A 13,706-nucleotide genomic window follows, 5' to 3' on the forward strand; every position below is an offset into this window, starting at 1 on the left:
GTTGACTTTGAAGTCTCTTGGTACAAAAATTCTCTGATCTTTGGGCATTCAAATGAAGTAGTCCATATTCCTTAGCGACAGCATAGCCCCTGTGCTGCTCTTGAGATTAGCCACACTGTACAGGTTAAGGGTGACAGAGGGAAGTGTTTGCTTGCAAGTAAAGTCGCCTATAATAGCCACTGATAAGCAGCTCTAAAATAAGCACTCAAAAAATTTTTGATCATGGACCTATGACCTGAACTATAAACAACAGCAAAAGTTACAAGAAAGCCATTTACTCCCATACAGACAGATAGATGACTTTTGCTTTGATACAGCAAAACAAAAAGAGCTTCCCCTTACCATGGTGAATAAAACATCAGATACCCATCTTTGCCTTCCATCCAAATTCACTCAAAATGAAGTTGTCTAAATATAACAAAGAGGTTTCTGGTTTTCAGCAAATGAAAACATTTTACTTTGGAGATCTCAGAAGAGCTTTTAGCCACAAGCCAATAATCTTCAGAAAGAAAAAAATTAATTTAGCCAAATATTTGTTTCATTTTTGGAGGACTATGAGTTATGAACTATTCAAACACGTTTAAGCTAACGATGTGTAATAATTAGAACAGCCAAATAGATGGTAATAATTCATAGGTAGAGAACAGCAAGAAATTGAGGGTGAAAAATTATTATAGAACTTTTCATTATAATCTTAGGAAAGAGATTGATGTGTAAACTACAAATCAAAATATATAGTATGACAGAAATGGAACGTGAAGCATATTCAAATTATTCTGATATACTAATTCTGCAAATGCACAGCACACACGGGTAACATTTTTTTCAAAATTTAAGTTTTACCATTTATGGCTCCTTATAGCCAGAATTCTGAAAGATGTTCAGGCACAGAGTCCAGATGCTTACAAGTATCTAGGTCCCTAACTTGTTCTGAAATCCAAAGATAGATAGGCTCCTGACTTCATCTCGGATCTTCATCTAACATCCAATAGACTTGCACACTGTGCAGAACACTGGGTAAAACTGACATTTTCAAACCCATTCCAGAAATGGAAAAGTTTGTACTGGAAACATGAAGCCAAGTTAAATATCATATTCCATTTGCTCATTTTGCCAATGGCATAAAAGCAGTATGTACATTCAATGTTAAGATGAGCTGCTGTTCACTGACACTTCACGGAATTACAAGCCAGTAGCCCCAGCAGAAACATCTGCTACCATTTTATGCAGATTCATGGTACCTGCCTTCCTGGGCTATAAAGCTAGCTCTTCTTCCCCGAAGCAAGTCTGAATTCTTATCGCACTGTGAGGAACAAGTGTAGGAGTGGAAGTTCACTGCAGCTCTCCCATCCCTTCCACAGAAGGATATATTTGGTCTAGGCTGTAGAGAATGTAAAAGCTGGATGCAGGTTAGAAATCATAGAAACAACCATGGTCACATCAAGCAATGTTCATAACAGTCCTGGGGAATGAGGAGGGGGGGAGGGGGTGGAAATGAATAACACTGACAGGTTGCATAATACTGAAGGACTATTCCTGAGATCTGTCTTCAAAAGAATCATCTCTAGCACACATGTGAATAACAGAGCTCAGCATACAGGAAAATCTACCTTTAGGAAACAAGAACACAGGATAGTTTAAAGTGAAGCAAGATATTTTAAACTCATAACTAATATCTTTAAATAGCAAACTAAAACCAAACACATTTAATTGGATTCAGTCATCATTTGTGTTGTATTTAGTTCACATCTAGCTAAGTAATATGCATATGAAATAATATATTAGAATTTAATTTTCAACATTAAAAACCTTGAAATTGTTTTAAAGACTTTTTCTTCCATTTCAGAGAGATCAGCCACCACAATAAATTCACTACTTCAATAAATAAACAATAAGAACATGTACAAGTCCTACTCAACATTTCAACACCCAGCAGTATATCACTGTATTTAATATTCTGTTCAAAATTTCAAAGAAACACCTTTAAGTTAGTAAAAACATGTATTTCAGATATTTACTGACAGAATGCATGTAATTAAAAGCCAATTTTGGTCATGGGAGCACCTAAATTAGGTTACTGATATCTCATTTCTCACACACACACAATGTCTATTGCTTAATAACCCACCAGGCTTCAGACGTCTTTTATTTTGACCCATTTTAAAATGCTCTGTTAGATTGCCTAACATCTGACAGTGCTTACTTTTGATACCACACTCCCTTTGCATTACAGAAGTGTGTTTCTTATCATTTTATTTTTAATGTACTAGATGTATGCAACACTAGAATTCCCAAGCTGGCAATAAATGGGCTGAGGGGACAATTTGGGCAAAGTATCCTGTTACTAAGTCTACGGTAACAGCATGTTCAGTTGCATCAGGTTGCAATTGTCAACAGAAAGCTGCCAACCTGCCCAAGTATGGGAAATAGAAAATGTGCATACAACTACATTTTTTAAAAATTATTAAGAGGGTTTTATTAACAAACTCCAAGACACTATGAAGACTACCTAGGCTAATTTCTCCTTGCTGTTTTGAACAAAAAGCTCAGTATCCCCTAGCTAAGAGACTCAGTAACAATGGAAAACTATGTAGCAGAGCTAAGAAATTAAAAGAAAAAAAATCCGTTCATCATTTCCATTTATACAAAGTAAATCATTATATTTTTCAGGAAGAGATGTAGGAGAGAGAAAGAAAAACAGTGTGAGGGAAAAGGAAGTTTAAAAAAAATAAATCTGTTGGGGACTACATCACCATGCTTTTAGTAACTTTCAAAGGAGAACTACAAGTTGCCTATAGCAGGATTTCACTATCAGAAAATTAGACCATCAGAAATGCTATAAATAAAAGACAGAAAAAGAAGGTTTCAGTATTTAGGGAGTCACCTAGATAACAGTTTCCATGAACGTTGGACACACAGCTCTGAAAAACAGAACATCTCTGAAGTATTTCAACTTGGTAAACCGAGGGACAAAAGCAAGGTACCCAATTATTAACTGAAGCTTGAGGTATACGCTTGATTTATTTTACTACTTATGTTTTGTTTCCAAGTTTGTGTCTAACAGACTAATCCCCAGTTGGAAAAGGAAATCTCTGTGTTAGTACTGAGCTTGTCTGCCACTAAAGACAAGGTGAACCAGAGCGACAGACAAGCTTGGCTCTTACCTTCACTGAGAAATCAAGTGGAAACAAGTCCATGTGCAGCCACCCCAAGAAAATTGCAGCCTAAAGATGTGTTTGGGGAACCCAGAGCCTTGCAAGTGTGCACTGTTCAACAGTAATAAAATGTTTTGGGGGGTAATATTATCTACTAGTAGTTTTACAGTAATTTCTCTACCAGACACAAATCATAAGTCCTCCTGGCATTAACAGATAGATGGAATCCAGTCAAAAGCCTGCTGGAAAACCTCTCAGTTGTCACATGAAAACTTGACTGCATTCCCATCATTTTCCAGCCATACATTTATCCCATCTCCTGGGTGGAGTTGTATAGATCTTACTCTATGTAGCTTAATAGAATTCTGTACATTTTCCATAGCTTTGACCTAAAGCAAGTTAGAATAATCATCATTAGGATCCTATGATATATCACCCTAAATTTACTGCAATCTACAGATTTACATAATGTCAGATCAGATCAGAACCACACTGTCTGTATCATGCAGTCATGCCACAGAGGTGCTTCTGGGAGGATCTGGTAAGTTATTGTAAGATACAACAGGACCCGCCAAGGAAACATCAATACTTCCATAGTTTGCTGACAGGAAAGAAAAAAACTGGAGGCAATCAAACTACGCTACTTATAGAATTGGAAGATTTGATATCATGAGGGCACATTTTATTTCTGTGGGTCTCTACATACTGGAGCTTTAGCACAAGTGTAAGCTTCATTGAATTTCAGACTGAGAATTGGATGACAAGGAGTAACACTACCTAAAAAAAAAAAACTACAGTCAAAGCATTTTTTATGGTTTTATTATTTATTTTACATTTCTTTTATATTATTATCTTATTATATTTTAAATAACATCATTTATAAAATAAAAAAACAAACCAAACCTAGCTTTGACTGTGAGCATAAAGCAACCTGTGCTTTTCCAGTTGAAAATAAAATAACTTAATAAGAATTTTTAATAAATATGACATATTTAGGGGTAGAAAACTTATTAATACCAGCAGCATGCTAAATTCCAGTAGTTTATCAAATTATTTGTAAATAACATGCTTCAGTAGATAAGATATCCTCATAAAAAAACACAGAAGTTAATAAAATAGGAACAAAATCCTATTCTTAGCTACATGATGCAAATTCGCTTCTGGAAACTTCACTGGCATAAATAAAAAAGGGGTTGGGGCTTCTCTGGGTTTATCTATATATATATTGGAAAAAGACTGCATTTCCTTTGTAATCAAATGAACATTTTCCGAACAAATGTTTACTCCAGACTTACTCCAGTCACACTGCAAACCAAGGCAATAAGATTATTGCAAAATATCATGCAGCTTCCCTGAATCTATCACCAGATTAAAAGATATTAGCAGAGATTTTATGAAAGCTAAATGACAGTGTCCTTGAGGTAGTACTGACATTGACTCGAGCTGATACAGTTTTTGGTCATTAACATACCTTGCTATGTGTCTAGAACGAGCCCTCCAATAATTAGAGCTGAATACACTATGATTTTTAAAATTAAATCATGCCTCTGGGAAAGAATCAGGGAATAGACAGCTAAAGGACTTTCAAGCAATTAACAAGAACTGTACTGTCAGGTTAAAAATTAAACATTGCAAAGTAGGTTAAAAGTTTCCTCTCTCTCAAAAATTGTATTTTGACATAGAAGACAGTTCTCCGGCATGCTGCTGAGTGAAGACAGAGGTGAGAATGGATACTTCCTATTTACAACCAATTGAAGTAAATTTCTCTATTAATTTTCATATTCTACCCTTCTAAAAACAGAATTTTGCTTTCTAGTACCTTCAAACTGAGCCTATCAAAAAAGCTGACAAAGATTAATTAAATGTCACAATGTCACTGAACTTAGACAGGTGGGCAGAAATGCAGAAGCAAAGATTCATACTTTTTCAGTGACCTCTGATTTCATATGTCCGTATTTCTGCCACTCCAGGCTGAGTGATCAGAAACTAAGCCACTTAAATTTTAACTTGATTATATAACCATAAAAAAGCCTAAGCAACTTAACAAACATTACACATTTTTTATTTAGCTTTGTAGCCACCAGAACCCCCAAACCAAATCCTAAATCTAGACCTTTATTTACTATTACATGCTTTTACATAGTATTTCAATTCACAGTTCCATCCATATACTCAAGCACAAGAAACCTAATATCAAGAAAAATCTTTTATGGACTCAATTACAAGCACTGGCTATTTTGATGAGCTAACAAATAAATTGCCAGTAAACATTCAAAAATGTGTAGTCTTGCTAAAAATAATCAATGGGAATAACAGAATCAGAACTTTTCCCAATGGGCCTAAGCATGATGCTGATCTTATGAGTTCTAAGTTTTGGTAAGTATATATGTAGATAATATTAATCAAGTGCTTTTTTCTCACTGCAGTCAAAACAAAAAAAATCAGAAAACTGAAGAGGAAGCCTCATGATATTGAGCATCCCAGGTCAACATTTAAAAGACTCACATACAGCTTTTCCAAAACATCATCTTTTGGATTACTCACAGAAATTCTGTAACATTTTGGTCTGGTTTTGTTTTGCTTTTTCTTTAAACATCTCAAAGTTGTGATGAATGTATTTGTCAATATTTAGATTATGAAGAAGGTGAATATTCTAAAATTAAGCATCTTGTGGGGAAAAAGAAAAATAATGTACTTGTGTACTTCTTCACACATGTTGCCAGCGATCTTCAAAACATCCCAAGTTAAATGAAATGTACCTCAGAGAACTGAAAATCATTTCAGTTACCCTTACTGAGCTCTTTCTCTGCTGAAAACTGTATTCCATGTCCAAGTATGTAACGTCATTAAGTGCGAAAGAAAATGCAATGAATAGACTGTTATGGCAGGACTAGAATGGACATAATGAAAACTGGGAAATGTTCAAAATATACGTGAGCTCAAACTATCCATTAGTATTCTACATTATGTAAAGACAGAAGGATGTCTTGTCAATAAAATGAACTGCTTTCCTTGAACAAACAAAAGCATAATCCTTTGCACAGGTTCTAGAAGTCCAGAAGGTGAGTGGCTGCTGCACTAACCTCAGGTGGACTCGGCTCAATTGCTTTTGTGGTTCTTGAAGTAAACCTCAAGGAGGACAAGAGCACATGCCCTCAAGAGCCCAAAAGCACAATGTACACCTTCACATATCCATTTTAACTCATGCATGCTTACAACTGGCATCAAAAGAAATGCCAGTAGCAAGCTTTAACCAACTAGATTTCATAGCAAATCAATCAGTGACAGGCAATGATGAGACATTATTCAATATTAAAAATACTAGGAACTGAAGATGAAAAACAACCTAATGCATTCCTGCCTCATATTCCACATCAAAGCACTTTCAATAGAATATTTTGTTGCTTATTTTTGGTCCTGCTTCCTAAAAGTTCAATTTAGATATTTGTTGCTTAAATTTCACCCTATTACTTCTATGTAATTTCTTTCCTCCTTGTGGCATCCATTTATGCATTTGAGGAGCATTATCGTTATTTCTCTTCAGCTTACGTTTATGGGAGTTGCATTTTACCCGGGGAACTATGATAAAGCTTAATCTACCACTTACTGTCCAAAAGAATTTTCAGACATTATAAATGCATAATTTAGAGTAACGTTAAAAATTTGTCATTTTATCCTTTGGGGCATCTACAGAAGTGCAAAAATTGTGGGAATGCAGCAAATAAAAAGCCAAGCAGTACTAATTGTCTTTTTAATACCAAATGTTTCTCTGTGCTTAGTCACGTACAAAGAGTGAATGTTCAAGAAATAGGAACAGTTTAACTGTACAAAGTTTTTCTTTAATAGAAATAAAAATTATCGTTGCCACAACAGTATTTGAAAACCATACATGAAAGCTAGTCCTAGCTAAAACTATCCTTCTCACAAAAATATAAATATTCTTTTAAAAAAAAAAAACAGAGAGAAAAAAGAATCTGTTTGTGCAAGGATTGTATGAGGTATAATTATAAATCCCTGGTTATCAGTTTATCAGGAAGTAATTCAAAAATCTCAATACTGTAAGAGAACCTTATGACAAATCCTGAGCAACAAGACTGAAATTACTACCTTTAGAATCCAAAACTACAGACATTTCATACTCCTACCCTATCAGTGACATAATGTATCCACTGAAACCCACACTCATTTGAATCTGATACTACTAAGTATGCTATAACGCATTTTGTCTTCATCGCATATAGCAATACTTTCCAACTCTACTGCTCTATATTAACCTAAGTATGTAACAGCTCACCAAAAGGTAAATCTCATTAGCTTCCACTGAGACATTACAGACATGTGACGAAAAACAGGGACAAAGTACTCAACCTAAGCTTCCTACAATATAAATGATAGGTAGAACATGTAAAGACCAGTCCCAAAGACAAACAGGTTTCAAACCAATGCATGCACAAATTTTAGAAATATCTATGTGAGCTGCACATATAACGTGCACAGTCTACTGTGCTGGGGTGACTGCTGGTGGTCAAAGATAGGTCCAAAGAATAGGTGCAAATTAAAAAGAAAATTGATTAATAAGGCAAATAAAGGTTCAAAATGGAGAGAAGTATAATAAAAAACATGAGGCACACTAACATGTTGCAATTACGACTTAAAGTTTTGCACATACCTGATTGAAAAATTAAGCTGCACATGTGCACAACAACATGGATGAGTTCCATGAAACTGCACGAAATAACAAATGGGTTTTAATAGCAATAGACACAAAAATATTGTGGCTTAAGTTCCCAGATGTACACAAGCAAATGTTATAATCTTTCATACTGAATAAAATGCATCAAAACCTATATACACAGTAGCATCAATAGAGCTTTCTATGATTTATGAAGATTTAGACAGTCTGCATATGTTTACATGATAACCCTCAAATATGTATACAAAAAGGCTTTGAAACTGGAATGCCACATGTTAAAAAAAAATCTGGTATACCTTTACTATTTACTATGCTCTGAAATTTCCGTTCGAGTTTTAGAATTAACTCTGCTTTTCCTTTTCCGTTATCACTAAAATAAGGCCTTATGTTCCTTGAATAGTTGAGATTACCCAGAGAGATACTCTGGACATAAAATGTCAATAGTTTTTGCTATTGTTGCAAATCAGTTCATACTTTGTATCATCTACACAGGAAAAAGACCTTCAGCACCGCCTGTACTGCTCCTCCTTACCCAGTACTCTGTCAGACAACTCCCCATCAGTCTTACTTCACTTCATCTTGAAGCCAATTCAAATTTTTGTCCCCCACTTCCAGTCAAAGACTGCTCCCAAATATCAAACTGAGAAATGTAACCATTAGAGTGCGAAGGTTACATTTACTTATACGTGTATTATTCCTGCTCACTTTTTCTCATACACTGCTATTTGTGGTCAAAAGATGCCTCTCTGTGTGACTCTGGAGGTAGTAGCTGTTTTCTTTTTAGATTGCTGACTACTGATGCCCTAGCTGATGTGGTAAAACCAAGATTTCCACAACAGCGTGAGTTTCTCTGTGTGCCCATAGACAGGGAGAGGGGGAGATGCTACAGGGCCAGACCAACGGCCTGGGCACGTGCAAGCAAGACCTCTGAGCATTAAAGAAACTCCTGACATGCCAAAGGGCACTGGGTGATTAGTTGCCTGAAAAATCACCCACGTACATTTCCACTAACAGCAGAAGGCCATAACATATAAGTCACCCAAAGCCCATGTCCACCACAGCTCTGCTATGAAATGAGCGAAACATGTATGGCAGCAGCCAAACCATGTGCAGTTGCTCTCATCTCCCATTGGCTTCATGCTGCTCTCATCTGGCAACTGCAAAGCCATGGGGCCAGACTGGTGATGCTCTCCTGCAGGCTCATTCTTCCATACATGAGCAGGGACAGCCAGAGGTGCTCAATATTTCACAGAAATCATGCTGGACTTCAATAAACTCTAACCAAAACACTCACGATAAATTCACTTCTGTGAGTCATGCAGCTACACAGAATCATCATCCAAGTTTAGAGATGCAGTAATCATAGCTGCAAAGAGATAAACAGAGGTCTTGTGCTGGCTTTGACGTGCATTAGGTGCTCAGTTTACATAACTTCCAAATTAGAAATTAACCTCAGAAGACTGGGAAAAGACAACCACGAACAAAATGGTCCCCTTGTGGAAAAATTATGTAATACTCATTGAATTTAATTCTCCAAGGGTGTATACGCCTGACAAAAAGTCAGTTTTTCCCTGAAACACAGGCAAGACAGCAAGCCATAAAACTAGAGACCAAGACCCACAAGGATGCAAGTAACAGATTCAGAGACCACTGAGTTTACAGACAAAGCTTCCACACTCTGTTCATATCAAAATAAGGGGGCAGAAGGCCACAGGAACACTGCCCACCCCCAAAACAACACAGCAAAATATTGTTCACTATAGATAAACATACAATGTTGTATGAAAATCATGAGAATGAGGTCAAGAAATGTAATCAAATGCATCAAAGTATCTAAGCAAATGCATACAAGCATCCAGAGCTAGAAAAACAAAAATAAATCACAGTCCACAGGAACATGTACTAGAAATTTCCCATGTTTTACATGATTAACCCAATATTCTTCTAAATACTTTTAAAAATTACTCATTTATAAATTTACTCTAAAACTTCCCACTTGGATACTGCAAAATATTCAGCCTTTTATCTTTTTCTTGCTATTTTGGTAAAAAATTTAATTCTTTCCCTTGGTGGTATCAACATTAACACAGTGAAATTAGAATACCCCTGTATCTTTGGATGCTTTAAGGCTTGTCTACGTATAACCGCTACATTGTTACAAAATCACATGCAAAAATAAATCAAAACAACTCCATCCTTACAAACACATTTATTCTGGAACAGAGACACTGCTAGGAGGCACTTACTAGCATTGTTGTGATTCCCATATAGGAAGATGAATTTACTATATAGTACAACTTCTTCACCCATTTATGTGAACACCGCCACCCAAGAAGAGTAGTACCATTACACAGTCACAATTATTTCAGGAGAAACAACATAAACATCTCATATTTCTCACCCAAACAGTCCTACTGGCTAAAAAATTGCATCCAGATCAGGCCACATCATCCCAAAACTAATGAAAGGCTATGGACTTTATTTAGAAAACAAACACCTCCATTCCAATAAAATAAAAACATAATAAAAGCCCCAGAAAAATACAGTTAATTTAAGAATAATCAGGCAACTGGTCCGAAAAGGATGCAGTGTTGTTTACTCCAAGCTTACAACAAAACAAGGGAATTTACTTGCAAGAATAATCTCATTCATTTTAATGGAATCCTCACGTGAATAAAGTTACTCATGCACACACACAGGTAAGTAAGAGACTATCAGAGCCCCTAAGCAGGGTACCACAGCACCACATGTGACCTGCTACATCCCTCTCCAGCTGGCAGAGAGGCAGTGCGTGGACTCTTGGCTCTTTCCCCCCTTAATGCACCTGCTAGTGCAGCTCAGCTGGCATGTGAGGGGGAAAAGGTACTCCAGGAAAAGAATCAGTGAGCTTATTCCCTCCAGGGAGCCAGGAAAAAAGCAGGGATTGGAAGCCTGATTTTGAGTCCTAACTGAGTGCTGCCCTGTTCCACCACTCCTGTAGCTGTACCACTCTTGGGCTCAACTGCAAGGTACTAGCACAGCTCACTGCGTAACACCTCACTCTAAGTAGTCCCACAGAAACTTGGACATAGGAAGTATTTCCTCTTGTTCCCACTGGAAGTATGTTCTATGTAACCTACTTTTCCTTAGGAGATCATGTAACTATTGAATGTTCTGGATTTTCCTTTTTTAAACATGGTCTCAGGTGCAATCCATTTACTGTATGGATGCAGGCTGTTCAATTCAAGGCATTGATTAAATACGCTTAATGACACCGATAGTTCTTTGGCAAATATCATAGAGACCGTTAAATTTACAAAGGAATACAGCCAGCTGAGAATACAATGAAATAATCCTGCACTTAAAATGTAATTTTAAAGAGAAGTATCTCTTCCTGGCAATGTATTTGCACCGGGTTTTATAGGAATATTCCAGTTCGGCATACATTCAACTTACTGTGTAAGCAACACTAATTTAACATCACATTTCCCCGTCTACCTAGGAAAACCGTTCGCCACACGGCGTTAGCCTGGATAAAGTTATTTTGCTGCAGCTCGGACCGCGACGTGCTTCCTTCTCGCCACCCCTTGAACAAGTGCTTACGCCGGGTGCTGAGGCAGGGGCCGGCGTGCGCCCAGCGCGGACCCCCGGGTTCTATTTGTGCTGCTGCCGCTGCCGGCGCCCCGCCGCGCTCTCCCACCCCGGCGCTGTGCCGTGCCGTGCCGTGCCATGCCGTGCCGTGCCCCGCTCCGGAGGCGCATCCCGCCCGCGGCCAGTACGGCGGCCCCAGCGGCGCGGCCAGCCCGGGACGGCCCCGCAGGCCCCGCGTCGGCCGGGCGCTGCCCTCGGGCACCGCCCGGCCGACGCGGGGCCTGCGGGGCCCGCCCGGGTGCAGCACGCTGGAGAGCGCCGGGCCGGGCCGAGCCCCGCGGCCGCACCAGCGGCGGCGCACGGACGGCGGACACAGGCAGAGCAGCCGCCCCGCGCCGGCTTTCCAGCCCCCTCCCCGCCGCCCGGGCGGGGGACGCGGAGGCTGAGCTTTAGGGGCGGTGAGGCTGCCCGCGGGGAGGGAAGGGGCGCGACCATGCGCGCCCGCGGGGGGAGACCCGCATCTCCGCGGAGCGCGTCCGCCGGCCCGGGGCCGCAGCCCGCCGAAGTTGGCGCCGGGCGAGGTGCGAGGCGGCGGGAGCGCCACCCTGCCCCCCGCGGCGGAGCCACCCCCGTGCGGCGGCTGGAGCCCCGCGCTCACCTGAAGTCGCTGTAGGGGTGGATGATCCAGAACCCCGCAGTTTTAACCCTTTCCTGCTCCTTCTCCACCGCCTTCTGGCTGCCGAACATGCGGAGGGAGAATTTGTTGACCCCCGGCTGCAGCATGGAGGTGAACTGCCGCTGCATGAAGCCGTACTGCCGCCGGGGCCCCTCGGCATCCTCGAAGCCCACCACGGGCTCCTCGCCCCCGCCACCGTCCACTTTGAAGCACACCGAGTTGCCATGCTCCTTCACGCCGCCGCCGCTGCCCCCGCCGCCGGGGCTGCTCTGGGCTTTCTCCACCGGAGCCGCCGGCTTGGCTGGGAAGGAGTTGGCGCTGCCATCGTCCCGGCTGCCGGCAGAGGAGCTGCGCTTCCCAGCCTCCATGCTGCGGGGCGGGCGCGCCCCAGCCGCGGGAGAGCGCGGGGAAGCCTCGCCGCCGCCGCCGCCGCCGGTGCCCTTCAGCGGCGCGGCTGGGCTCGGCCGCCCGGGGCGGGGCTGGGCAGGGCTGGGCTGGGCTGGGCTGGGCAGGGCTGGGCTCAGCTCCGCGCCGCCGCGCCGCCCGGCATAGCCAGCGCTGCCGACTCTGAGCCGCGCTCCGCGCAGGGCTGGCGCCGCTTCCCCTCGCCCGCCCCCTGCCGGCGGCCGCGCCGCCCGCCTGACATTGAGAGCCGCGGAGTCCTTGAGGGGCTGAGCGCCCGGGCCGAGGGGAGGGGAGGGGAGGGGAGGGGAGGGGAGGGGAGGGAGGGAGGGAGGGAGGGAGGGAGGGAGGGGAGGAGCGAGGGGCGGGCTCGGCTGCCCTCGGGGCGGAGACTCGCGTGGGCCCGACTGCGGCTCGACGCGTGGGCGCGAGTGCGGTGCCCCGGGGACGGGGAGGCGGGGAGCCCGGCCCGGCCGCCACATGGCGGTGGCGGGTGTTGCGCGGGGCGGCCTGAGGCGGCCGCCGCGGTGCGAAGAGAAGAGGGGCTCCCCAGCCGCCCTGCCGGCGCTTTCCACAAAAATACTGTAACACGAGTGGGTTCGCGTGTCCCCTTGGCGAAGCGACGGGCGAGGCGTGGGGTGGGTAGGGTGGCTCGACACCCGGAGCGGGAAATGGTGGCTGGGGAGGAAGCTGTGGAGAGGGCCCGCAGGCCTGCCTGTCACCTGGGAACCTCTGTGGTGCTCCTCGGGGAGGAGGCTGACTGGAATCCAGACGGCGGGAGGCGGGGGTCTGCCAGGTGGTGGAGCCAAGTGATGGCACTGGGGGTAGTAGAGGCGTTTGGGGTTCATACTGCTGAAAATGAGGTCAGAACCCACGCTTTGCTGGCACGGGGCAAGTGTGACAGCAAGGAAGGAGGAGGGAGTGTTGGGCAAGGAGGAAAGGCTGGGTTTTGGCTTTTCAGGGATGAGTTTTGTGGAAGGGGCAGCGGACAAGATGATCTTGGAAGGTCCCTTCCAACCCAAACCGTTCTGTGATTCAGTGACATTCATTTTCACACACAAAACAGTTCACTCCAGTTAGATGGCACCTCACTGTCTCTGAGCAGCTGTTTCCTCGTTCCTGCACCTTATGCTGACTGAAAACACGGGCTGAGGTGCATGACATGGGCTGCCGTGCGCGTGCAGCTGTAGCATGCCGGGGCGCAATTCCC

The 13,706-nt window shown here is 42.6% G+C and overlaps 1 protein-coding gene across 1 annotated transcript in view; it reads right to left on the reverse strand.

Annotated features, from left to right (window-relative positions):
- HCN1 (hyperpolarization activated cyclic nucleotide gated potassium channel 1) overlaps positions 1-12,790 on the reverse strand; it is a 201,974-nt gene extending 189,184 nt beyond the window's left edge. The window contains exon 1 of the mRNA XM_080370955.1: positions 12,077-12,790. Within this exon, the coding sequence (XP_080227081.1) occupies positions 12,077-12,462 (386 nt within the window). The 5' untranslated portion in view covers positions 12,463-12,790. The remainder of the gene's footprint in view (positions 1-12,076) is intronic.
- Positions 12,791-13,706: the final 916 nt, after the last annotated feature.

This window comes from Falco punctatus, assembly GCF_963210335.1.
Source record: "Falco punctatus genome assembly, chromosome: Z".
Classification (NCBI taxonomy): Eukaryota; Metazoa; Chordata; class Aves; order Falconiformes; family Falconidae; genus Falco; species Falco punctatus.